Genomic DNA, 25,258 nt, shown 5'->3' on the forward strand with positions numbered 1-25,258 from the left:
TTAATTGGATTATTTAAAGTTGCAACCTTATAGAAACTACACCCATAACAAAGTTGTGTGAGGAGCCAACAACCAAAGGTGAAGTTTTGAGAGAGGGAGGGACAGAAGGGGGACGCGAGCAAGGGTGAGGGTTGGGAGTCCAGGGAGGCAGCCCTGCAAGAACACCGTGGGCCCATGCATCCTACGTGCCAACCACGTGGCACAGACTAATTAAAACCAAAGACTGGCGTTCCCACTTAGTTACTCAAATAACCTCTCTTCTATTGCCCCTAACCTCCATTCTTCAAAGTCCTCCCTCCCTCTTTTTCGCTCTTAAAACCTACCCTATAAATACCCCAACTCGATCTTTCTCCCTTCGAAAGCTTACCCCCAATACTCTCTCACTACCCTAAAACCCAATTCTCTCTCTTCGAAAGCCTACCCCAAAACCCAAACCCCTTTCTCTCTCTGTGACTCTTTACAAGACCTACCCCAAACCCCTCTCTCTCTCTCTAAAGCCTACCCCAAAACCAAATCCCTCTCTCTCTCTCATCGAAACCCTTGGCTGTTTGTATTTTGCCGGTACTCTTCTCGAAGATCAAGCCTGCTCGAAGAATATCCACCCTCTTAGCTCTGCCCCCCCAAAGAAATACACAGAGAAATTGCACAATAAAACTGGTCTCTCACTTGAAATTCCATTTAAGATCTCTCTCTCTACAATCTCGCCCTCTCTCTCTCCCTTTCTTGAATCAGTCCTCTCTATCCCTTTTTTATCCTCGTTCAAGTAGACAATTTGTGCCATTTAAAGATTCTCTTTCTCTCTCTCTGTGATATATATTTTGTTCACTTGACCTGGCCGAGTGTTGTGTAGATTGGCTTGGCTTGATCGCTTCTTTGACCAGTTCTGAACCAGGTTAAGTTCCTGCCTTTTATTATTTTCTCTTTTCTTTTTTCTACTTATAGATTGAAACTCTACATCACTTATGGCTATTTGCTTGTCTGAAACAACTGCTCTGATCAATCTGGGTTTAATGGTTTCTATTGTTTTGTTTCATTATCGTGCTTGAGATGGGGAAGAAGAATTACCTGTGTTTGATGGATTCTGTGTTTTTGGAGTTGTAAATGCTTGTCTTATCTTGTGGTCATATTTTGTTAATCGTTATACATAGACTTAACTATCCTTTTTTTATTTTTTTTTAATTTATTTTGTGAGTTTTAGTGGTGGGGCTTTGGTTTGGATGCGGCCTCACACTCGGAGGTCGTGTGGTTGGTTTGTGCCCAATTAGCAAGTCAAAGGAGGAGAAAATTCATGTTCTTTAGTTTTGTGCAGAAATTTATGCATATTAAGATGGACATTTTTGAGGTTTCCATGGTTGGCTGATGGATCAAAGTCAGTGAAATCTGTGAAGTTGATGGTTTTCTCTTTTGATGCACTCATGGCTGGGGAAGGATTTGAAGAAGGCATATTAGTACTAGGGTACACAACAATTTGATTTCGGTGATGTGGAATAAACCTTCTGATCCTCTTCATTAACATTGTTCTTTGTGGTTTCTGATCAGTATAATTAATACCATTCTCAAAAACAACAACTTGAAGTGTTTGGAGCAACTAGAAATCTATTTTCATGGACCATGGAGCAATGATAAACTGGGTGTGTTTAGGGTTTTTCATTGAGATATTGCTTGATTAGACAATGTTTGTTATGATAGAACTATCCACAATTAGAAATTGAGCATTTTGTGGATTACATTCGGGCTCTTCCTCAGTTACAGTGGCCAATTTATAAATCCAGGGTGGTTGGAAGGAGTGTGAGGGGATCCATTTTCATCGACTTGGAAATGTTGACTAGTGATTGCCTGTTTTTTGTTAGGCTGGCTGGTTTTGCATTGCGCAATTGTTGACATTTTTGCTTTGAAAGTTAACATAGACTCACTGATCAAAAGAAAAGTAAACATAGATTCAGGTGACATTTACTCTCTTTTTCTTTTTTTTTTTAATAGTGACTCGTGTGGCATTATTGTGTTTGGGTAAGGTTGTAAGAATTTGGAGATGCTCTTGTTTAAGTTTTTTTTTCTTTTAATTGCGATTTGCACATTTGAAAAGTATTCTTAATGGAATGATTCTAATAAATTGGAGTTGATTAGACCTTATGAAAACGTTTTTGATACCTGATAAAAAAAGAGGACTGATTTAGTTTGACTTACATGAAGAATTGTGAATGCCCATAATTAGCAAGAAAGAGATAATAAAGGAGAGATATTACTGTATAATTTTGCAAAGAAGGGTTCCTTGACCTTAGAGCTTTAGTTGGAAAATAATAAGCTAAAGGAATTAGAAAAGGGACATAAAGTGTGTATTTGAAGGAGTTGGCAAAAGAAGTGTTAATTAGTACTCGACTACTGGGTAACATAGTATGTGTTGACTTGTTCCAGAACAACACAAAAGAATTAGTCTTCAGGAAATTGAAAGGTCAGCACTTGATGATGGCTTCTTGGGTGTTTTGCTCAACTTTTGGGCGATCATTAAAATTACAGTTTGGAGATTTCTGGTGAATTTTTTCATCATTCTAGGATGTTAGTGGAGGTTAATGTTAACTTTTATACACTAACATCAACAAGAAGGAAGTTTTTTTTTTTTGGGGTTGTTAGGGTGAGTTCAAACTCATTAATCATTTTAGGCCTTATAGCATTCACATTCTGTGTTAGTGTGTGTGTGGTGTGGTGGGATGTACTGTGTTTATTTTTTATTTTTTTTGGGGGGAGGGGCATATACTATATACAATCTTGGCATACCATTGGGCAATATGCTTAGGAGGTTCAATATCTAACTATATCCCTAAGCGGAGTTGGCTCTGCAAGAATCTTTTGTTTTTTGATGGGGAGCCAGTGGGCCACCTGCTGGACACAGCTAAAGAGGGAAAACCACGAGTTATATGTGATCATCAAATGAGGCGCACCTGTGATTGTGCAAACTAGGATTTCATGATACATGCTTTATAGGATGGCATTGGATGGAGATGTCAAGATTGGGTTATGAGTCCAAGTTGCTTTTCTGTGAGTTTTTTTTTTCTAGGAAGCCTACAAGGTTTAAGAGAGGGCTGTCCCCTGTTCCCATTTTTATATGTTTTTGTGGTTTAATCTAATGTGTGATATATTGGGACTAAAATTCGGTTTATTGAAGCTGTACTTTCTGGAACCCATCGTTCATGGTTTCACTTTTGCCTTCCTCTATAGCTGATGTTGTTGTGTTTGGAGATGCCTCGATAAAAAATGCTCTAAACCTTAAATGTATTCTCAATTTCTTTCAAAGGGGTGCCAATTTAATTTGGATGAATATAAAATATTTGGAGATGTAAGGTTGGGCCATAGTTTTTGATAAACGAACTTAAGTGTCTGACACTTGGAAATGAGTTCAGGAAGTGGTTTTTTTATGTAATCCCTTTCTCATTTACACAAATATTCATACATGCATTTACAAATTAAGGTTCAATTACTAGAACCCATTTTATAGTAGTCTGGTAGCTGGTTTACTGAGGATTAATTATAATTTTTTTCATGCTGGGCCACGAGTAGTCTATTGCAGCTTTTGATTACAGGAACTGGAGCTGGAGCAGCAAGGTGTTGTGGTGACGAGACCTGGACAGGGTCAAGCATTGTAGTCTAGTGGTATAGCTTCAACTATATGGGTTATCAAAAATTTGATTTTCTCTTGTGAATTTCTTTTGGAATTGGTACCTTAGACATTGACTGAGGACTACTATATCAAAACCCATTAAAAGTTCTGGTAGTTATAAATTTTATGGATATTAACACTCCCGTTAGTCATCTAATGTCCATTGTTCCTATTAAGAAAGCTGCTATTTATTATTTCTCATTTCTAAGATTTTCTGATTCTGTATAGCTGCACTAATAATATCTGCAGGCTCCTTTTTGCAATGCACCGTGTGGGAAGTACAGGAAATACATCGAATTCAACTCGTCCACGAAAGGAGAAGCGTTTGACCTATGTACTGAATGATGCAGATGACACAACTGTGAGGGTTTTCTAACTTTCTATGATCATCTATATCCTAAGTTGTCCCAACCATAAAGTTGTGTAGATTGTCCTTTTATCTAATTAATGTTCAGTCACTATGTTTTAACTGAATTAAGAAACAAGAGACTTTCCCGATTTACTCTAGTGTTCCATATGCTGCCTCATACCTATTTCTTGTTTGCAGCACTGTGCAGGCATAAATTGTTTAGCTGTTTTACAGTCATTGGCACCTGGTAGCTGTGATTATTTGTTCACTGGAAGCCGAGATGGGACACTCAAAAGGTGGACCTTGGCTGAAGATTCAGCTAGCTGCTCAGCAACATTCGAATCTCATGTTGATTGGGTATTTGTCTCTTAGTCTCTAGGTTACTATGCTTTGTCTTTGGCCCCCTTTTAGGGTGTTATTTGCGCCCGCATTTGGTTTAGATCTTCTGACAATCGATCAAAACGTGTATTATGCAAGTGGTTTGTTCTTCATGATAATGCGGTTTAACTTTTTGGGGTGGCTTCCCAATGCATACACATAGTGAAAAGCCTTCTGGCACTTATGTAGCCCTTGGGGCACTTATGTAGAGGCGATGGTGCTGTCTTCTGGTGTTTGGTGGGGCCTTACTCTGGGAAGGTAGTGGGTCCTTTTTTTCCCCCCCTATAGAGTACGATGAATAACTATGCCTAAGAGAAAAAGAACTTTCTGAATGACAATAAGAAACATTTTGGCAGCTGTTTTTTTCTTTTTTTAATGTTAATTTGGGAGCGCAGTAGGAATGGAACTATATATGCCACGACATGGCACCCCACCGGCCTGACCACCCAGGCCTAAAGGCCATTCCTCTTTTTTGCAGCTTTTTCTTATGAGAAATGGTCACTGAAGGTCATGTTGTCAAATATGATTTAGGCGACAGCTTGGTGCCCTCCTCATTGTTCCCTGGGTGGAAAATTTCATGAGAGCATGCCTACATTGGCTCCTATGGCCCTTGAGGTTATACTAAATGGATCTTGGGTGTGAGGTGATCTGGTTATCTCAAGAGAACCTTGGGAAATTAGTTAAATCCCTCACTGGAGGCTCTTTGAGATTATTTCATGAGTTAGCATTAAAACCCACAAAGGATTATAAGAAACAAAAGGTTTATTATTTTTGAAAAATAAATTTTATTTATTTATTGTTGTCCCAGAAAGTTTAAACAGGCTACAGTGGAGTTCCAATGGTCTTTTTTCTATTTTATGTTTGTTGCATTGAATATAAAGTTCACGGTGCACAGAACATTCCGTCTGTGTCCTAGGTAGATATATATATCATCATCATTATCATAGCCTTTTCCCAACTATTTGGGTCGGCTATACGTAAATATATAAATGAAATATATAAATCATCATCATTATCAGAGCTTTTTCCTAACTATTTGGGGTTGGCTATAGGTAGATATATAGATGAAATAAGGAATTTTTTTTTTTATTAACTAGTATATAATGCTATTTTTATTAATGCTTTAGGTATGTATTAGTGCTTTAGGTGTGTACTTTTTTTTGTGTTGAGTGAAAATTTAGTTACCATCATCAGTAAGGGGATTGATGCTATAAATCCAATGCAAGTATGGAAACACCATTGTGCACTGGGTCATCACCACCATCCAATTAAGTGGAGGGGGGAGGGATAATTTAGATACCATCATCAGGAAGGGAAATGATGCTTTAATTCGATGGAGTATGGGAGCACCATTGTGCACTGGGAGTGCTCCTCCGGTGGGGCTCCCAGGGGGGGGGGCAGGTGTTTGTTTGTTGGGGTGGGGTTATTGTACTGGTGATCCCACTTTTTTACACAGGCTAGTGGATTATGGTACACTTCTCCCATTTGAAAACTCAGATGTGCAATGCATTCCACTTCTGTATTTATAAAAGGAATACAATCCAATTGTTCTGATTTCCCCTTAGGCTCCTGCTTAGTTTTAAACATCCTGGATTGGGTGAGGGAGGTCAAGGGTTCAAACCCTTGAAGTTTGTACCAACAAAACGAACAAGCTGACCTGCTACTTGGGTGGTAAGTTGTTGACAATTGCAACACTGTGTCCCAAGTTCAAACTATAACACTGAAACACCCCCCCACCTCCACCTCACAAAAAGAAAAAAAGAAAAGGAAGAAGAATTTGATTACACCCACATTGTTGTGCTTTTCGTTAATTCAATTAGGAACTGAAGTTATGGTCGTTTTTCTTGGTTATTATTGTGGACGCAGTTTCCTAAAAAAAGAAACTCTTGGATATTAATGTGGGGTGTACAATGGTGGTTCATCTCATTTTCAGGTTAATGATTGCGTCCTTGCCGGTGAAACTCTCATTTCTTGCTCGTCAGACACCACACTTAAGGTGCAGTGTTATTTGCTTCTTCTGACTATTGCTATTTGCTTCTTCTGACTATATAACTGTCAGTGCATTTCATGTGTTCTATTACTAATTATTTTGTTTATTCGATCTGCCAGACATGGAGTTGCTTATCTGACGGGACTTGTACCAGAACTTTCCGCCAGCATTCTGACTATGTTACGTGCCTAGCAGCAGCTGAGAAAAATGTAATTTCTTTGTTCAAAATTTTGGGCCATGCTTAAATGCTTCTCAGTTGGCTTCTTGTTTGAAACGTTACTTGGATTGTACTTTTATTGTTAAACCACCCCAAAGGGGCAAGTTTCTTCACGTGTAGTTACTTCTCTAGCCTTATTGATGTTTGATATGGAGTATCAAATCTTCATTATGAAATTACAAATGTATGATATGGTATTAGATAGGTTTGACCCCCTTTTGTATGGGAATTTGGTATTAAAGACCGGAATTCTCTATTGTTCATCCTTCACCCTTAATGAGTGATAGTGTGTGTGTCTTTTGCATGGTTACAACTTACATAGGTCATTGATCCTTTTATAGTGTCATGCATTTTAGAGCAATATTGTTGCCTCTGGAGGCCTTGGTGGTGAGGTTTTCATATGGGATATCGAAGCAGCACTTGCTCCAATCTCAAGGTCAACTGATGTGATGGAGGATGACAATTCCAATGGGATTATTGCTTCTGGAAACTCTGGTTTACCTGTCACAAGTCTGCGTTCAATTAACTCAAACAGTGGCATTTCGCTACACACAACTCAGTCACATGGGTATAGCCCTATTGCTGCCAAAGGCCACAAAGAGTCCGTATATGCATTAGCAATGAATGATACTGGAACACTTCTTGTTTCTGGTGGAACTGAGAAGGTGATCCCTCTATGATTTTATAGTTACTTCATTCTGATTGAGCTTGTCAACTATTTATCATATTGAAGACATTTATTTAACCATTTGTGTGTTTCTTAAAATATAAATGAACGGGTGACCATAAACAATATATTATATTATGCTTAGATTTCACATTTGTTTAACTGTTTCACATTTGTTTTAACTGTTTTTTGAGATATCTTATCATCACCATAAACCTTGATGATCTTACCTGGCTGTACTCTTTTTCTTTTTCTACTTCGAGTGACAAATCAAATACAATGGGAGAATGGGCTCTAGGCAGAGGTGGTCAGGGTGGTGGGTGCCACAATTTGGAATCTAGGGTTCCATTTTCATCAGGTCCCATGTTAACATAAAAAAGAGAGAAAAAAAGAAGAAACAAGAAACGAAATAAACAGATTATACTAAGATCTACTCCAGGACAGTATTCACCTTCCTGATGGTGTGAATTTAGGCCTTACCAATTGATAAAGTTCTGGGTTTGATTACATGCCTGCTAGTATCATCTAACCATTCTAATATTTGTAGGTTGTTCGTGTTTGGGATCCAAGAAGTGGATCAAAAAAAATGAAATTAAGAGGTCATACAGACAATATCAGGGCTCTGCTATTGGATTCTACTGGCAGGTTTGTGGGTTGAATTTTAGATGAAGTTATAGACCACCACCATGCATGGTGTATGTGTGTGTTATCTATCTAATAAGAATCCTGCCATGTTGCTTGGTTTCTCTGATGTGTGGTTTAGAATCATTTTAACGTAGATGTTATTACGCATCACCTTGTCTGGGCAGTTCTTTTGTTTTTTTTTTTGTAACATAATTTTATCAAGGGTGCGGTTTGTCTAGAGCCAAGGCTCTAAACAATCAAAGTAAAGCGCACCTTCAAATAGTGTCGAGAAATGTGGTTTCAATACTGGAAATCTTTGTGATAGCATTAAAATATATTTTCATCTTTAATTATAAAATTTAAAGCTTCAAATATAGTGTATATCGAGCAGATCTATGAAAACTTGAAAATCTTGAAAATTGACGGTTCAAAAAAGCGTTACAAGATGTACTATTTTCAAAACTTGAAATCCATTTTTTTCTCATGTCCATGCATCTTGTTGTCGAGATGAACACTTTGAGGATATTTGGGCATCCAAACAACCCCTTCTAGTGAAATTTTTGTGGTGTACTCTAATTTGATTGTTTAGAGCCTTGGTTCTATATAAACTTTTTTCTTTTATTAATGTCTAGAAATATACAAAATTGTAATGTGACTTGATATAAAAAATCAGAGTTTAGCAGGGGTGGCAATGGACCGGACTCGACCCGGGACCTGAGGGGTAGATCCGATCCGGATCTGGGTCTAAATCTTGGACCTGAACACTATTTGGGTCTGGGTCTAGGTCTGGATAATATTTTTCATGTCCCAATATATTTCATTTAATTTTTGGGTTGGGTCTGATTGGGTCCGGTTGGGTCTGGGTCCAATGAATTTGGGTCCAGTCGGGTCCAGATCCGGGTCTGGACCAGGACCTGACCCGTTGCCACCCCTAGAGTTCAGGAACCCTGAAATTGTTCTTTAATTTTGTTATATTAAAAGTGCTTCCTTGTGGCAGCTTTCCTAGTTCTTGCATACTCTTGCTTATTGTATCAGTTTCTCAGAATTTTAGGGAAGCTGTAATGGTCTTGATTACAAATACAATTAACTAGGATTGACATAAATATTTGTTACTTATATCCTTTCTTGTCCATTTCAATTATCTAAAATGCTAAACCCTTAAAAGTGAAAGTTCTTTTCCTTTCTCACAGGTTATGCTTGTCTGGATCTTCTGATTCTATGATAAGGTGAGCTTTCCTGATGAAGATTTTGGATTATGCTGTTAAAAGTACAATTATCATGCAGTTATTTGGTTGAACTGCAAATCTTGTGACTGTATATTTGATTTTTTTTTTTTTATACTAAAATAAAAAATCTTCTCTGCCTTCCCACATTTGGGGGGCCCTAAGGTCATTTTTTTTCGCTCCAAACGCATTCTCTTGGACCCAGGCCAAGAACCCCATGAAAGAAACCCTTTATTTAAAAAAGAGGACCTCTAAATACAGTTTTCCTGAATTCAATGAGCACTGGCGGTCCTTTTCATGGCATCTAGATCTAGTTCTTTAAGCACACAGAGGCACATGTGAAATGTCTATTTGGTGATAATGGGGTACAAAATTTAGGCTCAAACAATCCCCTAGGGCCTCAATCTTACACCATTTTTTTTTTCCTAAAATGACAGCCCTAATTCACTGCATTTTCTCTCTCCTAGAAAACCATTTTCCGGGATTTTTTTTCTCGAAATGTTTTTTTTTTCACAATATTCTGCAACAGGTCCAAGAAAACGTGTGTGCCAAATTTGGGTGAAGGAAATAAAGAAAAAGCCCATAAAGCCCTTAAAATGGGGGAGGGTGGACATTGTCGTGGTCCTCCCGTGGGCAATTAAAGGTGTTCCCATTTTATTATAGCTTGTAGTGTCAGTTTTTCTGATAATTATTTATATTTCAAGAAAAAAAGAATCTTTCTATTTCTTTAGTATACAAGGAAATATTTCTCTGCCATTTTCCTTTGGTGTTTCTTTATTTCTCATGGATTATTTTTTGCGAGCACATATTAAAATGTTTTCTCCTCTCCAGATTCTATATTGTAATGAATTTCCTGTTAGCTAACTGATTCAAGACCTCCCTGGTGTTTAGCATAGGAGATATTGCATTTAAAGTTTTCATATTGTGTGCTTGAAATACAATAATTTTCAACTGGGTAAGATTTCCTCTTTTCGGTTCATTTTGCTGAATGTATTTTATAGATTCCCATTATGAACTTTTTTCCAAATCAATTTCCTGTGTAGATTGTGGGATCTTGGTCAGCAGCGATGCATTCATTCCTATGCCGTGCATACAGACTCGGTTTGGGCACTTGTCAGCACCCCAACATTCAGTCATGTTTACAGTGGCGGGAGGGACCTCTCTGTAAGTAATTCGCTCATCAACTGCTTGATATGGTTCTGTCCTTCAGTATTTTTAGTTTTTTTTCTTGTCGGCCACCTTCAATTTGTCATTTGTTTTCTTTCCTTTTCTGGTATAACATATGATGCTGTTCGTTCCTCAAAAAAAAAACCATCTGATGCTGTTTCAGTTGTACTTGACGGACTTGGCAACCAGAGAGAGTCTTCTACTTTGTACAAAGGAGCATCCCATACAACAGATGGCACTGCAGGATGAAAGTATATGGGTTGCAACAACTGATTCTTCTTTACACAGGTGGCCAGCAGATGTACATAATCCTCAAAAGGTTTTTGAAAGAGGGGGTTCATTCTTGGCTGGGAATTTGTCCTTTACAAGGGCAAGGGCTTCTTTAGAAGGATCTACACCAGTAAGCTTTTGGTATCCCTTGTTTTTGGTTAACTATGACACATTGCTTCTTCTCTTTTTTTGTCACTGTTTTCTGACAGTTTTATTTCCATTATTTTGTAAAAGCCTTCCTATAATAGTCTAATATAAATGGACAACTATCGTCTTTGGGTTCAACATGTAAATTCTACTTTTCTTTTGGCTCTGCCACTCTGTATAAGTTGTTGGTTTTGGACCTTTGAGTATTTGGGGGCTCTTGTTGAAAATCAAATCTATCAATTGCTAAAATAGCTTTGAAGCAATGATTGTCACAAGACTGATCAGAGTGTCCATTGGTCTTCTGTCCTATTGTAAGACATCCATTTTGTTCGAGGGAAGTCTTGAAATATGTTTCAAAAACTAACCAAGCTGACTTACCTTTTTATGTAAAACTGTATGTTCATTTGTATCCCTAAGCTTATTTTGTATCAACTTTGATTATATTTCTGTGTTCATTTGTTATTGGGGCTTGTTTTCTTTTTGTTTTTTTCTTTTTCCCCCCTTCAACTCTACTGATACTTTCCTTGTGTGCATGAACTGTGGTTGAGCTTGAAGCAATTTTTACCATTTTTTATGATGCTTATGTCATGACTCCTGCATGAGTTACTGAGAGTATCGCATCACCCAATACGTGCTCAAGTTTTATTTCTCATTCTATTTATTTTTTTCGTTACTCATTTTTCAATTTATTCCTGATGACCGAAGGGGCTGCAAAGCACTATATGTTTAGTTTGAAACGTGCTGAGATATTCTGACTAAACAATAATTTATTGATGGCTTGCAAATCTAAAGATGTTGCATGAGTGTCTTTTCTGATAAGAATGGGTTTTGGAGACCCACTTCTGTTGCCCCTTACCTTCTTGTTATAGAAAAGAGGTTAATAAAATGGATTATTTTTCTATCCCTTTCTAAAAGATGCCATTTAATTGAGAGGAAGAAAGGCATGGATTTAGCAAATCATGCAATGGGGTACAGATGTATGGCATCAATGAATGACCCCTAGAAATTTCAAATATAACCCCTGGAGATGGTCAAGCAGGCTATATTGGATTTTTTTTGTTTGAAATGGCACTATTGAATGTTGTTGACAGTATCTTAAATTGTTTGTTGTGGTTAATGCATCTGAGTCCTATCTTGTACTCAGGTGAATGAAAGCACCAGATAGGCTTTCTTGATTGGATATTATGAGAGCCCTGTGAAATTTTATTGTAGTTCCCCTCTTGGGGGATGTAGATAGTTTGAAATTTGCTCTTAAGATTTTTATTATCGAGAAATAAAGGGAAAGGTAAAAAGTGTTCCTTCTTTCCATTAGTTACAATAAGCGAGAAATTCCAATATCTGTTATCTCCTTTCTCCTCTTCGGGTATTGTGAGGTTCTTGCCTTCTCTCTGCTTCTATTGACCTACTGGCAGTAATGGAGAAGGTGCTACGAGCGATTTGGGACTGAAATGAATGGCCCTAGTTTGGCTTTTAAATGGAGATAATATTGGTATCCAATGCTTGGAATGACCTGGAAGATACTTTGAGCATGAATATTCCTTCTTGCTTACATATTATCCATGTAGAAATGTATATTACAACACATTATTATTTTATTAATGCTTGTTATTTGCCATTCATAGAATATATTGATCTATGTATTTGTCTGGGAGGAATTCCAGCACTATCTTGTGTGAGCATCAATTCTTGTTTTGCTTGCCAAATTACCATCAATCCGCGTTTGATATATCAACCAAGCCATTCTCATGGTTAGAAGCCATTCTTTTGGTTAAAACTTAAAAGCTCTCGCAACTTTGCCTTATTTTTTTCCCAATTGTTGGAGAAATTTTAGATGCGTTGCTTGTTTGAATTTTAAGACTTCTAAAGGAGACAATTTGTTGGTTAAGATGTGTTGCTAGTTTGAATTTTAAGACTTCTAAAGGAGACAATTTGTTGGTTAAGAAATTTAGTTAGTTCTTATTGTTGTTAATAGATAGCATCATTTGCTGCTTTCCATTTTGGATCTAGTTTGTGTATTCATTACCATGTGTATTTGTAATCTAACATGTGGATTCACTCTAGACTCTGAAGTTCATATGCTCAAAAACATACTTGCGTTTTGTGTTGTGGGTTGTTAAAGACTGCATTCTATTTCAGGTTCCAGTCCACAAGGAGCCGTCATTCACAATTCCGGGAACTCCTGCAATTGTGCAGCATGAGATTTTGAACAATAGAAGGCAGGTGCTCACAAAGGTAATTCATGACTTTATCCTTTTATTACATTTCGACATTGAGCATCTAGGTGCAAAATATGCATTTTATATCTGTTATTATGATTGAAGGTCGATCAGTCTGAGGGGGAGAAAAAAATGAAATGAATGATTTGACTAAATTGATCATTAACTTCATTCAGCTGTTGCTTTTTGACAGGATACTACTGCTTCCGTGAAGCTATGGGAGATCACAAGGGGAGTTGTAATTGAAGACTTTGGCAAGGTTTACATGCTCTCTCTCTCTCTCTCTCATGTGTGTGTGTGTGCATCCCTGCGTGCATGTGTGGCCGGCTGGACACACACGTATGTTGCGAATTGAATGTTTCTGCTGTATATAATGAAAAGTAAGTGAAACCTTAAGCGGCTTCTAATGCGCTTCCTCAGAAGGGCAATGGGATAACTTCAGGCAAACCTTTGGAATTTTGCTATGTTGCGAATTGTATGCTTCTGCTGTATATATTGAAAAGCAAGTGAAACCTTAAGCGGCTTCTTATACCCTTCTGAGGAAGGGCAATGGGATAACTTCAGGCAAACCTTTGGAATTTTGCTGATCTGTATTGTTTCTATGAATTTCAGGTTTCTTTTGAGGAAAAGAAGGAAGAGCTTTTTGAAATGGTATTTATATATTTGTTTTAATGGCAAGTGAATTCTCTTCTGATGATTATCAGGACAGTGAAAATTATTGTTCAACTTTTTAGGTAAGCATACCTGCGTGGTTCACAATGGATACTCGCCTGGGAAGCATGTCTATCCATTTGGATACACCACAATGCTTTTCTGCAGAAATGTATGCCATTGACTTGAACATATCAGGAGCTTCTGAAGAGCAAAAGGTATGTGCAGTCCTTTTTGGTTTGGTTGGGATTCCTGTTATTTATCATAATTGGGGAACTTCTAAAACTTATGGTTTATTCTAAACCTGGTAGAAATTCTTATGTTCTTCGTTTTTGAGGGATTTCTCAATGCTTAGGGAAAGTTCAAGAAATTGAGTTGACAGAAATGATAATATTTTGATTGTAACATTTCCTTTTTGTGCCTATTCATTGAGAATTTGTTCCATGCACATAATGCATCTGCATACAATAAAGCCAAATATGTAGTGCCTTAGCATGTGCTAAGGGCTTAGAGAATCTGATTATCATGGATGCAATTTGATTTTGTTTCTTCTGAAGGGATTAGAGAGCAGTTAGTAGATTGTCGGTATATATTTTAGCAGTTAGATTAACCTTATTCTGAAATTATTTGGGATTCTCGAGCCTGACCTAAGGTTTTAGTCCCTACAAAGATAATTTCCATGGTTGGGTTTCTACTGTATAATGTCTAATGGGAAATATTTGTGACTGGAACATTTTGCATGTATTTTGCAGATTAATCTAGCACAGGAAACTCTTCGTGGTTTGCTGGCCCCTTGGATTGCCAAACGAAGGCAAAAGTTGGGGTCACAGGCTTCTCTTAATGGTGATGTTCCTTCTGGGAAAGATGTCCCTTCTCAAAATTATTCACACTCCAGAATGGAAGTTGATAATGGAGCTGACAGTTACAACTCCATGGTACTTCCTTCTTTCGAGTTTTCGACTGTCTGTCCTCCTTCTATCATTACTGAAGGTACCCAAGGAGGTCCTTGGAGAAAGAAGGTTACTGATATGGATGGAACAGAAGATGAGAAGGATCTCCCTTGGTGGTGTCTAGATTGTGTCTTGAATGGTCGAATGCCTCCCAGAGAAAATACCAAGTAAGTCTTGACACTGGAGACTTTCTCTGACAACTTGTACTGATGCCTCTCTCTCTCTCACACATGCACATAGAGACCTGCAATTATATTATCATATATGCTTCTTTCTGAATTTAAAATCCTTTTACATTAAGAATTGCAGAAGACCGCAGATAACTCTTTGTTTTCAATCATGTCAGTTAATTTACCGTATCCTTGAAAGGACTACAGTATCTCATGGTTTATTGTGATTGCATCCCATTTTATAGTTGCGAATGTTCATCCAGAGCTGTTCATTCGGAGCTATTTTTGCATTTAGTAGTGCATCCTCTTTGAGGTGACTGAATGAATTAAATGGATCAAATTCAGGAATCCTAAGTTGTAACTATTTGCTTCTAATAGTTGGCTGTCATTCACCTTAATGTATTACTTATCATTCAAAGGATTCTTCACTATCATGGAGAAACGGTGAAGAACCATTCTTTCCTGGATAGAAGTTCACTTTGTTTCTTTCTACTGGATCACTTTCTTTTTTTCTTTTCTTTTTTTTTTAATTTTTTAATTGTTGGTTTCTCCATTAAATATATTTTACTAGAAAAGCATACATAACAATAAAGTGTAGAATGACTGGTGACATGTACTGTGGTCTTCATAATCTATGTGCACATGGGGCAGAGATGACACATTATAGATTCTCAAGAAAGGGACACAAATGGCCAAATTCTTGTAAAGTGAGAAAATTTCACTTCATAATTCCTGTAACTCATTTTATCTTTCTTGGAGCTCTCAATGCTGCAAAAGTTCTTGTAGTTCCCATGTTTTGTGAATATGATTGACATCACAGTTTCTCTTCTCTCTCCTATTCTGGTTTCTTTGATTGTTGAAGTTGAAACAGTTGGTTATGGACTATATTTCTTGGGCTTTTGTTTACAGATGCAGCTTCTTTTTGCATCCATATGAAGGAACGACGGTGCAAGTCCTTACACAAGGAAAATTAAGTGCCCCACGGATATTGCGGATACACAAAGTAAATGCTTATTCATTTTTTGTTTATTATTCTGATAAATGGGTTTCTTTTGAAATGACGTAAAGCTACAATTTTGTGATTGTTTGAATGTTATTTGAAAACCTGATCACCTTGGGATTAAATGCAAGCATGATAAAAATATTAAGAGAGAATTTTGGGCAGGCTGCAATTTGGATTTTAGCCTGTTATATTAGGACCAATTTGAATAAAAATTAGCTTTATTTGGAGAAGACTATCTTATCTAAAATTAATATATTCTGGATAATATTATTCTGTTAGCTGTTTGATAGGCTTCTGATACTATGTATAATATTATTGGGATTTTTACAATAGAAAATACTTTAACCGCTCTATTCTACATAGTAGCGGACCAGGAATCATGTAGTTGACCCCAAATAGTTGGGAAAAGACTTTGATGATGATGACTCTATTCTACATAAACGTGAACATAACTAGCTATATTACATAAAAGTAGATCCATGGTGTTATGTGGCATAGAAATAAGACGACTACCTTTTCTATTGAGAGAGAGAGTTTTCCCTTCAAAGTCTCTCTCTCTCTAGCTCCTCTCCTTGCCCCCCCTCTAGCCTCTGTTTCTCACTGGAGAAAGACAACCTATTGAGACATCACTACAGTTTGGCGATGGAAGGGAGACCCACAAAGAGTGAGAAGACCCACAAAGAGTGAGAGAGAGTTTCCCTTTCGTGAGCTGAGATTTTGGGTTTTTGTTTCACATTGTGTGTGTGCTTTCCATCAACTTGATGGCATTCTCCCTCCAATTGTTTGCTGGAAATTCAAGTGGTGGTTGTTGGAATCCCTTTTCTAATGTAACTCGTCCATCTCTGTGTCCTAAAACCACCATTCCAAAATTGTTCAGTTGTACAAATACTTCTTGATGAATGGTCAAAGTTTCATAATTCTAAACAAAGGTCTCCTGGAATCAAGAGAGAGTGGTTCAGTTTTAGTTTCTTGTATTGGCCTCTTGGGGGGTGGGGGTGGGAAGAGAGAGAGAGAGAGAGAGAGAGAGAGAGATGAGAGAGAGTTCTAAAGACAGATGGGGTTAAAGGAAGAGAGATGGAAGTGAAGCTGCCTCCTCTCCAAACATGATGCCCAAAGCCACCATAGCCATCTTTCCCTTGTAACCACTTTCTACACTCCAAATCCAACAGCCCATCTCAACTCCATCACGCCTCTTCTTAGTCTCTCTATGCTGCGTGAAATTTGAACCCAATCTTTCTCTACTCTTGAATGCCTTAACCCACATTCTCTCTCATCCCCTCTCCCTTTGCTCCAAAACGGCACTGCAATTCTCTATTGTATATTTTACACTTAGGCTATAGACCTACTATTAGCATTAAGCCTGAGTTCATTTTTACTCTCCTGAATGTCATCTCTTCTAAATCTATTAAGACTCTCTAAACACCTTGTTTTCTCTCTCCGTACCCACTTAATAGAGGCAATTTGGTGGAACAAGGGATTAATCCAGTTCTTTTCTTTATCCCCGTGGATGCTCACTCTAATGGTTTGATTAAGGATGTGTCAGCTGTTTTGCCTTTATGAGAGTAGATAGGCCTGGAGGAGGGATTGTGTTTGAAGAATTGTGGGGTGAGGAAGGGAGAAGAGAATGTGGAAGACAAGAAGGGAAAGAAAGGCCAAAACATAAGAGAAGAAGAGGTAGAAAGGCCAAAAGGAAGAGGAAGAATAAGGTGAGAGCGGAGGTGCGGGGTAAGTTTCTATCTGTCATTCAAGTTCCATCATTCACTCAAATTTCTCCTCTCCCTAAAAGCATTCCGCTGAGTACGTGGTGTAACAAGAGGGCTCTATGAAGGGAGACTCACAAAAAAAGCGGTCATTGCCATGTTTTACATTCCAGGTGTTTGCATGGATCCACTTTTATGTAATATAGAATATGATAATTAAATATATTTTATTGTAAAATTCCCAATATTATTTAATTATTTAACTTGGGTGATTTGCTGCTATTTTTAGCTATTTCTGGCTAAAAATATGTGATTTCAGCAAGTTGTTTTTAATAAAGTTTTAAAAAAGATAAACATATGTAAAACTGGCTAGAAGTTTATTTCAGATAACTTTATGATGGACAATGCCAAGCAGCAGATATTTAATTATCAGGATTAACTTTATGTAAATAGTGAATTATCAGTTATAACAAGTACATCCAAACAGGCCCTTAATCTATATGAATGTTTGTGCTCGAATTTTCTTGTCAGCATCTGTCAATAATAACAGTCAAATACATTATAGATCTCTTTTCATGTGCTTTTTGCAGGTTGTAAACTATGTTAATGAGAAAATGGTTCTTGATAAACCCTCAGAAGCTGGAAACACCGAAGGTTCATTTGCTTCTGGAGTGGCCGGAGGACAATCTCAGCTTCCAACTATTGGGGATGGTTCTTTCCGATCTAGGCCATGGCCAAAGACAAAGCCTATAGTTGAAATTTTATGCAACAATCAGGTATAAATTATATATCTGTATTTTATTAAAAGCCTGTAAAATCACCCTCTTTCTTAGGAATGCTATTGCTAGTTAGAAAACCTATTTTCTACGTGCTTAGCACGAACCCTAGGTTTTTACCGGATTCTTGAGATTGTGTGATATTTTCTGAAGGCCATAACTTAACACCATTAGTTTGACCTTTCTTCCCTTCACCTCAATCATTTGTTAATGACAAATTCTTCTTACAGGTATTATCCCCAGATATGAGTCTAGCCAGTGTCCGTGCTTATGTCTGGAAAAAACCAGACGACTTGATCCTTCATTATAGGGTGGTGCAAAGTAGATGATTTCACTGTTTGCTAGATAGAGGTGAATGCAACTTCCCACTCCTATGACATACATTTTATATAGAATTTCCTCAAATTTTGGTTTGATTCAATTAATGATTTATTTTAATTAGCTTTCTGTTATACATATATTTCTATGTAGAAAAATAAAATAGTATCTTGGAATCTTAATAACTTTGGACCCGTTTCACTCCAAGCTGTGGAAGTGGTCATTTTTGTAATTACGCTGGATAATCTAAGCGTGGCCTTGCATTTGTGTTATAGAGATGTATTTTCGATCAGAGGTGAAACCAAGGAGAAGTCTGGAACAGTGGTGGAAGGGCTTTTTCTGTGAAAGAGTGTACATATCTGGTAATGATGTCTAGGGTGATGGTCATTTGGGGCCCTAATTATTTCATTGTAAAGCGAAAATTTGATTAATACATGAAGCTTAATTTCAAAACTTCGCTTTGGAAATCACAGGAAACATCTGCTCCTCCAAAATTATTTATCAATTTGTGTAATATTCTCTCTGTACATCTTGGATGGGGTGGAAAGAAATTTTTTGAAATGTTCAGTGTTGGATGTAAAACAATTTGGGTTGATTTAAAGATAGAAATAGGGTATCTTAGGCGTGCAGGTATTTGCATGGAAAAAATTTCAGTTTAGTAGTTATTTGGGTTGGTTTACTGGAATTAAAGGAGAGAGAGAGAGAGAGAGAGAGAGAGAGAGAGAGAGTGGATCATATGTTGATCAGTGATGAAGTGGCTGGTACTTTTGTATCATCTCATTCTAGCTCCCTGCACTTTTACATGCCGTAAAAATGGGCTCGGGGGCCTGGACTTTTTAAAGTGAATGGTTGAGTGATGTACCATTTAGGTTTATAGGCATTTTCTTGATTATGACCTCTTTCATTTTTGTTTATTTTGTCAACGTTCACTGAAATTTCATCGTTTGAATATATATGTACATTGAGAATGGGGTACAAAAAAAAATGCAAGAAAGCAACATTGGTAATATCTTTTCACTGAAGACGTTATCGGGGAGAGAAAATGCTTGCAGCACATCATAAATGTTGACTCCTTATTTACTCTGGCCTCTTGATTTCTCTCTCTGTAGATACGTTGGAAACGCATGTCTCTGCCTCACATTCATTTGAGTTTCATTGAGGTCAAAATCCAGTTCCTAGGAGCGCCATGTTTTCCACTGCACCAGTTAATGAAATTAGCATAATCTCCTTTCCTATTGACTTTGTTTTGAAATGGGCGAAAGCATTTCACACCTGGCTTTAGGGCATTCAGCTCAACCTCAATGACAAAACAGTTATTTAGATGGTGGACTAGCGTCGAGGTATCTCTCTGGTAGTTCAGTCCTTGTGCTGTTTGAAATTTGAGGACCTGTGTCCCACCCAGGGGGTCAGGGGGTCGAGTTAATACGTGTTCAGGGAAGGAAATTGTGAGGCAACAATTTTATCGGTTGTTACATTCTCCCTTGACAATATTATATAAAAAAATGAAAATGAATATTTCAAGGAATTGTAAATGAGCGCGCCAATGTAAGGATATGAGCACATACTGTATCCAGGAGGCGATGGGTTTAAACATTGGACCCGGTTTTTCTGCGGCCAAGCCCGCATATGTAGAAATGTAGGCCTATAAGTAAATTTATATTTGAGATGGATTTTTGGACTTACTTTTTAAGGACATGTAATCTCTAAATCATGAATATGAAAAACAAAGAGTAAAATTTAAAAACTAGAAATAATAATTCTAGTAAAAAAACATTTGGACCTGGTTTTTATGCGGTCTTGCCCACATGAAACAGTTTTCCTTAAACATTTGGCTTAGGTGAAGGGAATCCTACCCATAGAAAGGGAAAAACGATATTAGCTTCTATTGGAGCTTTTTCTTTGGGGAACCATTTCTCTTTAAATCATGGTGCATTTTTAATATAATATATTTATTGACTATGCTCTCGGTTCAATAATTTGAGACTCAGAATTTTATGTTGATTCAAGGGAGTTTTGTAGGGACCAAAGTCATTACGGAGTTTTGGCCTATTTTGTGGACTAGCCAATTGGGGAAGACATTGAGATTTAATGCTTGTTTGTCTTGACTGTGTAGGTGTATTATTAATTAGCAATAAATGTAACTGAATCCAAAACAAGTATTTTCTATTGCGAGGTTAAACATATCTAGAGTCATCTTTGAAGGGTTTGGTTTATTTTATTTTATTTTTTTTAAAAAAAAAGTGGAGAAAGAAAAACATGTCTGGGAGTTGACAATTAAAAATAGAATTAAAGCGGTTTAGCGGTCAAGCCAAATAGGCCTTTAGTAAGGCACATGTAGAGTACACATGTAGAGTACACATGCATACGATCATGAGTTGGAATAGTTGTAAATGGGTAAAATATTGAATAGTTCATCTCTTATAGATATTTTGATAAATTTCCATCATAGTATGGCATATGACAAGGATGAAAAGATGATATTAATTAGTAGCCACGAGATCTTGTTTCTATGCTTAAATATGATATTGACTTTTCAATTGTTTTGTAATTATCTTAAATAACGTTAAACCACTTTTATAATCATCGTCAGAGTTTATTTCTAACTATTTGGAATTGGCTACACGAGCCGTACTATCAATAATGCCATTAAATTCAGGATTAATGGAAAATCCCTGGACTTAGGACTGGTTAAAAAAAAGGTTTAAAATCGTTACGCTTTACGAACAAGTTTAAGTTTAAAGCATTAAAGCCATTTTCACAATGCGTTAGCCAAATATCGTGGACAATGAATTGCTACCATTTTGGGTTCTCCATGAAGAGAGAATCATTCTTGCGACCCTGCCTAATGTTCTCTCTCGTACCCTGTTCTTATTATGCAAACTTCCATAAATATACACTAATAAAAGGAAATACATACAATGAAACCATTTATTTTTAATATAAAGAGGTCACAATTGTTATGACCGTTAGATTTAAAATTGAGTGGTTGAGAATGCGTCTTTATTTAGGCATAAAGTTCAAAAATAAAAATTTTCAAATAATATGACATATTTTTATCTCTTAGATTTCCCAACCCATGGCTAAAAGTGATTGTGATCTCTTTGTACAAAAAATTAATGGTCTCATAGTACACAATCCCGTGCTTAAAAGTGAGTATGAACGGAATTGTTTTTGCCTTTCCATTTTATGATTTTCTAGGTATTTTTCCTTATTAACAATAGTCACATGGTGAATTTTTCCTTATTTTTCTCAAATTCTTCAACAAAAATTGAAAATGGAAGTTGTCATAGGAGATGTTCAAGTGATTTGTACTATGAAAGGGGATTATTGAGTGGCAGCCTGAGTATCGTTTCTAGATGACAAAGGCTGTCTGGTTATATATGGTAAACCTGTACAGGCATTCTCTTGAACGTTGGGTACTGAAGCTCGATGCAATGTCTTTTACATGAAATTGTACCCTTTTCTAAATGGAAAGCTCAATGAATTTTCTCATGGGGACTCACCCAGTCTGGACTGGAATAGGAACCAGACGATTTTGGGTAAAAAATGATGAAGTTTTCGTAAGGAAGTTTTCATAAAGCCTCACGACAAATCCTCGTTCACAAAGCACTTTTGGCAACAAAAATCTTCATGATGGATCTAACATCAATTTCCAACCCTGACAATAAAATGTGAAGCTAAAAAAATAGTATAGATCTTGCGGATATATGAACACTTATTTTTAGGGTGAAATAGATGGTCTAGATAATTTTTTGCGATATACACTATTTTTAGAGCTTAAAATTTCAATGTTTTTCATAACTATAATGTTCAAGCATAGATGATCCAAAAAAGGTTTTCTAATACTTGAATTATAATTTTCGATGAATTATGAGGTAAGATTTTACATATTTTGATAGTGTTGCAGTCCTATCAAACCATTTTTCAAAAAAAGAAAAAAAAAAACTTAGACGGCACAAGTCTCTAGGGTTTTCGTCCTCTTCTTAAAAATTCTTTGACCTGACTCGGATTTACTTGAGATGGACCAAGGGGACTCGAGCTCAGGTCCCTAGCGAAACGAAGCCGAAGATCAAATTTTTAAAAAGTGATGTATACTAATGTATGTACGCACACATATATGTTCATGCAAGCATACACATACGTGAATTAGGAGATTTATAATATACATTTGGTTTGTAAAAATGTTTTCTAAAAAATATTTTCACATAAAAAAAATCTCTCATGTGGTTAAGTGTACAAATATTTTTACATCAATTAGTTATCAATTGATGTGGAAAGATGCACTTAGATGAATTGATATAAAAATATTCCACACTTATGATAGAATTTTTTGGTGACTAACCAAACGTGCCTTTATATAGAAGCTTCTTTTCAATAGAATTTCCACGAACTCCTCTTAACTCTCCCGTGTGTAAAGCTGTAGGTAAGAGACAAAGGTGATGAAAGTGGATGCCCTAGCCCCACGTGAGAGTACTTCTTATAAGGTCCCACAACGAAGTGGTATGTTTCACCCAAATAAAGAGAAAATGGAACCGCAATGTTTTCTTAGTACTACTAAGAGAGAGAGATTCGTAGTACAAGACAGAGCGATCTGCAGTAAGAGAGAGAGAACTTTCCTGTAAATTTGCAAGACCTGAGGCTGCATGCTTCTCTAGTTGAATAGTCATCATCTTTATAAGAGTTATTATTTTTTAATTATTTAGGATTGGTTACACGAATTTTGATTCGCTATTATGTTCTATCAAAGGCCATTTTTTTAGTGAGGTCATATTCCCTATATTTTTTCTCACAACTTTCAAACATGTCTTTTTTGGCCTACTTCTTACTTTCTTTGAGCTTTCCACTTGAACTGACTTGCACTTCCTAAGTCCTAACAGGTATATAGCCAGCCCACCTAAGTTTACTTTCTTTCGTCTTATAACCTATTAAAACCACACCCAAGTTCCCCATTTGAATAGTAATTTGGGGAAAGTCGAACAAGCCATTGTTCATATTTTAATGTAGCTTAGCCCACAAACAAACAAGAGATACCTTAAAAAATGGATATTTTGTCGGTTATCAAATGCACCCAAAAAAAATGACCTAATTATTAGTATGTAGTCCGTATTATTTATCAAACCCTAAAATGATCCTAGAATGAAGGGATTCAACATTTTTCTACAACGTAAAGACCCTATCCATGTTTGCAAGCTTACCATGACTCCGGTATAAATATGTGACGTAAATAAAATTAGGATTATTTTAATTTTTATTTTATTTTATTATTTTATTATTTATTTTCTGAAGCAGAGATAATTAGGTGGGCATGAATTTATTTGTGTGCGTGAATTGATATCTTATCAATTGGTTGGTTAGTTTAAGAATGTAAATAGGATAATGTTAAACAAAAAAAATAAATGATAAAATTTTAAAAATAAAATAACCTTAATTTTATTTGCATCAAAATGCAATCAACAATCTTTGTTAAAAAAATTTCAATCTGAATCGGTATCGCTCTAGTTTTGAGCTTCTTTTTCGAATCACACCGATTCTCAATGTTTTAGCTTCTTTTTGGAATTTCCATGTTAAATACGACACAATTTGGTTTAAGAATAGCTCGAGCCAATGGTGGTGAAACGAGAATCAAACTCTTGAGCAATGTTCGCCGGGTTTAGGAATAGCTCGAGCCAATTGTGGTGAAACGAAAATCAGACTCTAGAGCAATGTTTGCCTGGTCGACGCACCCGGCTGGGTTGCCTGAAACCGGCATTGGTAATTGGCCACTGGCCATGGCCGGTTAGGTTGATCAAGCCAAGACCTTAAAAATAAATTCAAAGAAATTATAAAAAATAAAAAAAATATTTTTAATAGGTCGTTTATTGTTTTGAAAAATGATTGGGAAGTATTTGGTGATAAATACTTATTTTTACATTTTTATTTTTTTTGGGGTATTTCTAAAATATGCTTGAATTGAACACAAATTGATTTTTCAAAATCTATTTTTTTAATCTCATTTGGATGTATTTTGTTAAATTATACTTTAGACTTACATTTCATATTTTTAGAGTTTTTTGATAGTTTGTTTAAATATTCTAACCCTTTTAGCCTGGCAAGGACCTATCCGGTTAGGGCTGGTTACATCGACCGGTTCCAAGTTACCTGGACCTAGCCTATGGTCGGTTCTGTTCCGGATCATGTTTTCTAGCAGTGCTCTAGGGAGTGGGGGTCCTATTCCGATGTTTGAAACACTGTTGTATCTTCCCATTGTCTTAATCCTAAGCTCAGGAAACCCAAAAAATAGGAAATAAGAGTTGGCTTGAAGATGAAAAAAAGGTTAAAAAATAAACTAAGAGAGATGAGAGAGAGAGGCTTGAAAATGAGAAAAAGGTTAAAAAAATAGGATTGTATATGGTGAGACTATTTATCAATGTTACAAGAAGGCCACATTCATTCATAATTGTTAGATTTCAAATTGGATAGCTTGAGATATGTCACGATGTTCAAAAAATTCTTTTTTAAACTTTGAACCTAATCAACGACACACTTACAAATACCCGATTTAATATCTTACAAACAAACCCAACTGTGACCTCTTTGTACTTAAAGTACATGGTCTCTTTGTAGGATGTGGTTTCTATAATGTTGAAAACCTTAAACAATCCAATTAAGGCGCACCACAAAATTTTATCATAACATATAATTTTGATGTAAAAAATTCTTAGGATTATCTTAAAATCTATTTTCATCCATAATTATAAAATTTTAAACTTCAAAAATGGTTAAAGTCAAGTAGATCTATAAAAATATGAAA

General features: G+C 36.5%; 1 protein-coding gene across 3 annotated transcripts; it reads left to right on the forward strand.

Annotated features, from left to right (window-relative positions):
- The first annotated feature begins 241 nt into the window (after nucleotides 1–241).
- On the forward strand, nucleotides 242–19,342 carry LRS1 (Transducin/WD40 repeat-like superfamily protein). Of its 3 annotated transcripts, none has more exons than XM_006854490.4 (19): nucleotides 242–892; nucleotides 3,902–4,013; nucleotides 4,200–4,358; nucleotides 6,313–6,375; nucleotides 6,489–6,578; nucleotides 6,943–7,251; nucleotides 7,801–7,898; nucleotides 9,068–9,103; nucleotides 10,144–10,264; nucleotides 10,431–10,667; nucleotides 12,821–12,916; nucleotides 13,094–13,159; nucleotides 13,513–13,551; nucleotides 13,635–13,769; nucleotides 14,304–14,668; nucleotides 15,581–15,674; nucleotides 17,965–18,150; nucleotides 18,381–18,501; nucleotides 18,744–19,342. In XM_006854490.4, the coding sequence occupies exons 2-18, from the start codon at nucleotides 3,915–3,917 to the stop codon at nucleotides 18,477–18,479; spliced, it is 2,292 nt and encodes a 763-aa protein (XP_006854552.1). In that variant the 5' UTR covers nucleotides 242–892; nucleotides 3,902–3,914; the 3' UTR covers nucleotides 18,480–18,501; nucleotides 18,744–19,342. The 3 variants fall into 3 exon arrangements, with proteins under 3 accessions (XP_006854552.1, XP_088707750.1, XP_088707749.1); XM_088851624.1 differs by lacking the exon at nucleotides 242–892 and adding an exon at nucleotides 3,575–3,645 and having other exon boundaries at nucleotides 6,928–7,251; XM_088851623.1 differs by lacking the exon at nucleotides 242–892 and adding an exon at nucleotides 3,575–3,645.
- The last annotated feature ends 5,916 nt before the right edge of the window (nucleotides 19,343–25,258 follow it).

This window comes from Amborella trichopoda, chromosome 11 (genome assembly GCF_054954075.1).
Source record: "Amborella trichopoda isolate Santa Cruz 75 chromosome 11, AtrichopodaSantaCruz75HAP2 v2.0, whole genome shotgun sequence".
Taxonomy (NCBI): Eukaryota; Viridiplantae; Streptophyta; class Magnoliopsida; order Amborellales; family Amborellaceae; genus Amborella; species Amborella trichopoda.

Excerpts from the sequence above, each read along its gene's own strand:
- LRS1 (XM_006854490.4), top strand. The coding sequence starts at position 3,915 with ATGCACCGTGTGGGAAGTACAGGAAATACATCGAATTCAACTCGTCCA. Across the intron at positions 10,668-12,820 it reads CTTTAGAAGGATCTACACCA|GTTCCAGTCCACAAGGAGCC; the intron begins GTAAGCTTTTGG and ends ATTCTATTTCAG. Across the intron at positions 13,552-13,634 it reads AGGAAGAGCTTTTTGAAATG|GTAAGCATACCTGCGTGGTT; the intron begins GTATTTATATAT and ends TCAACTTTTTAG.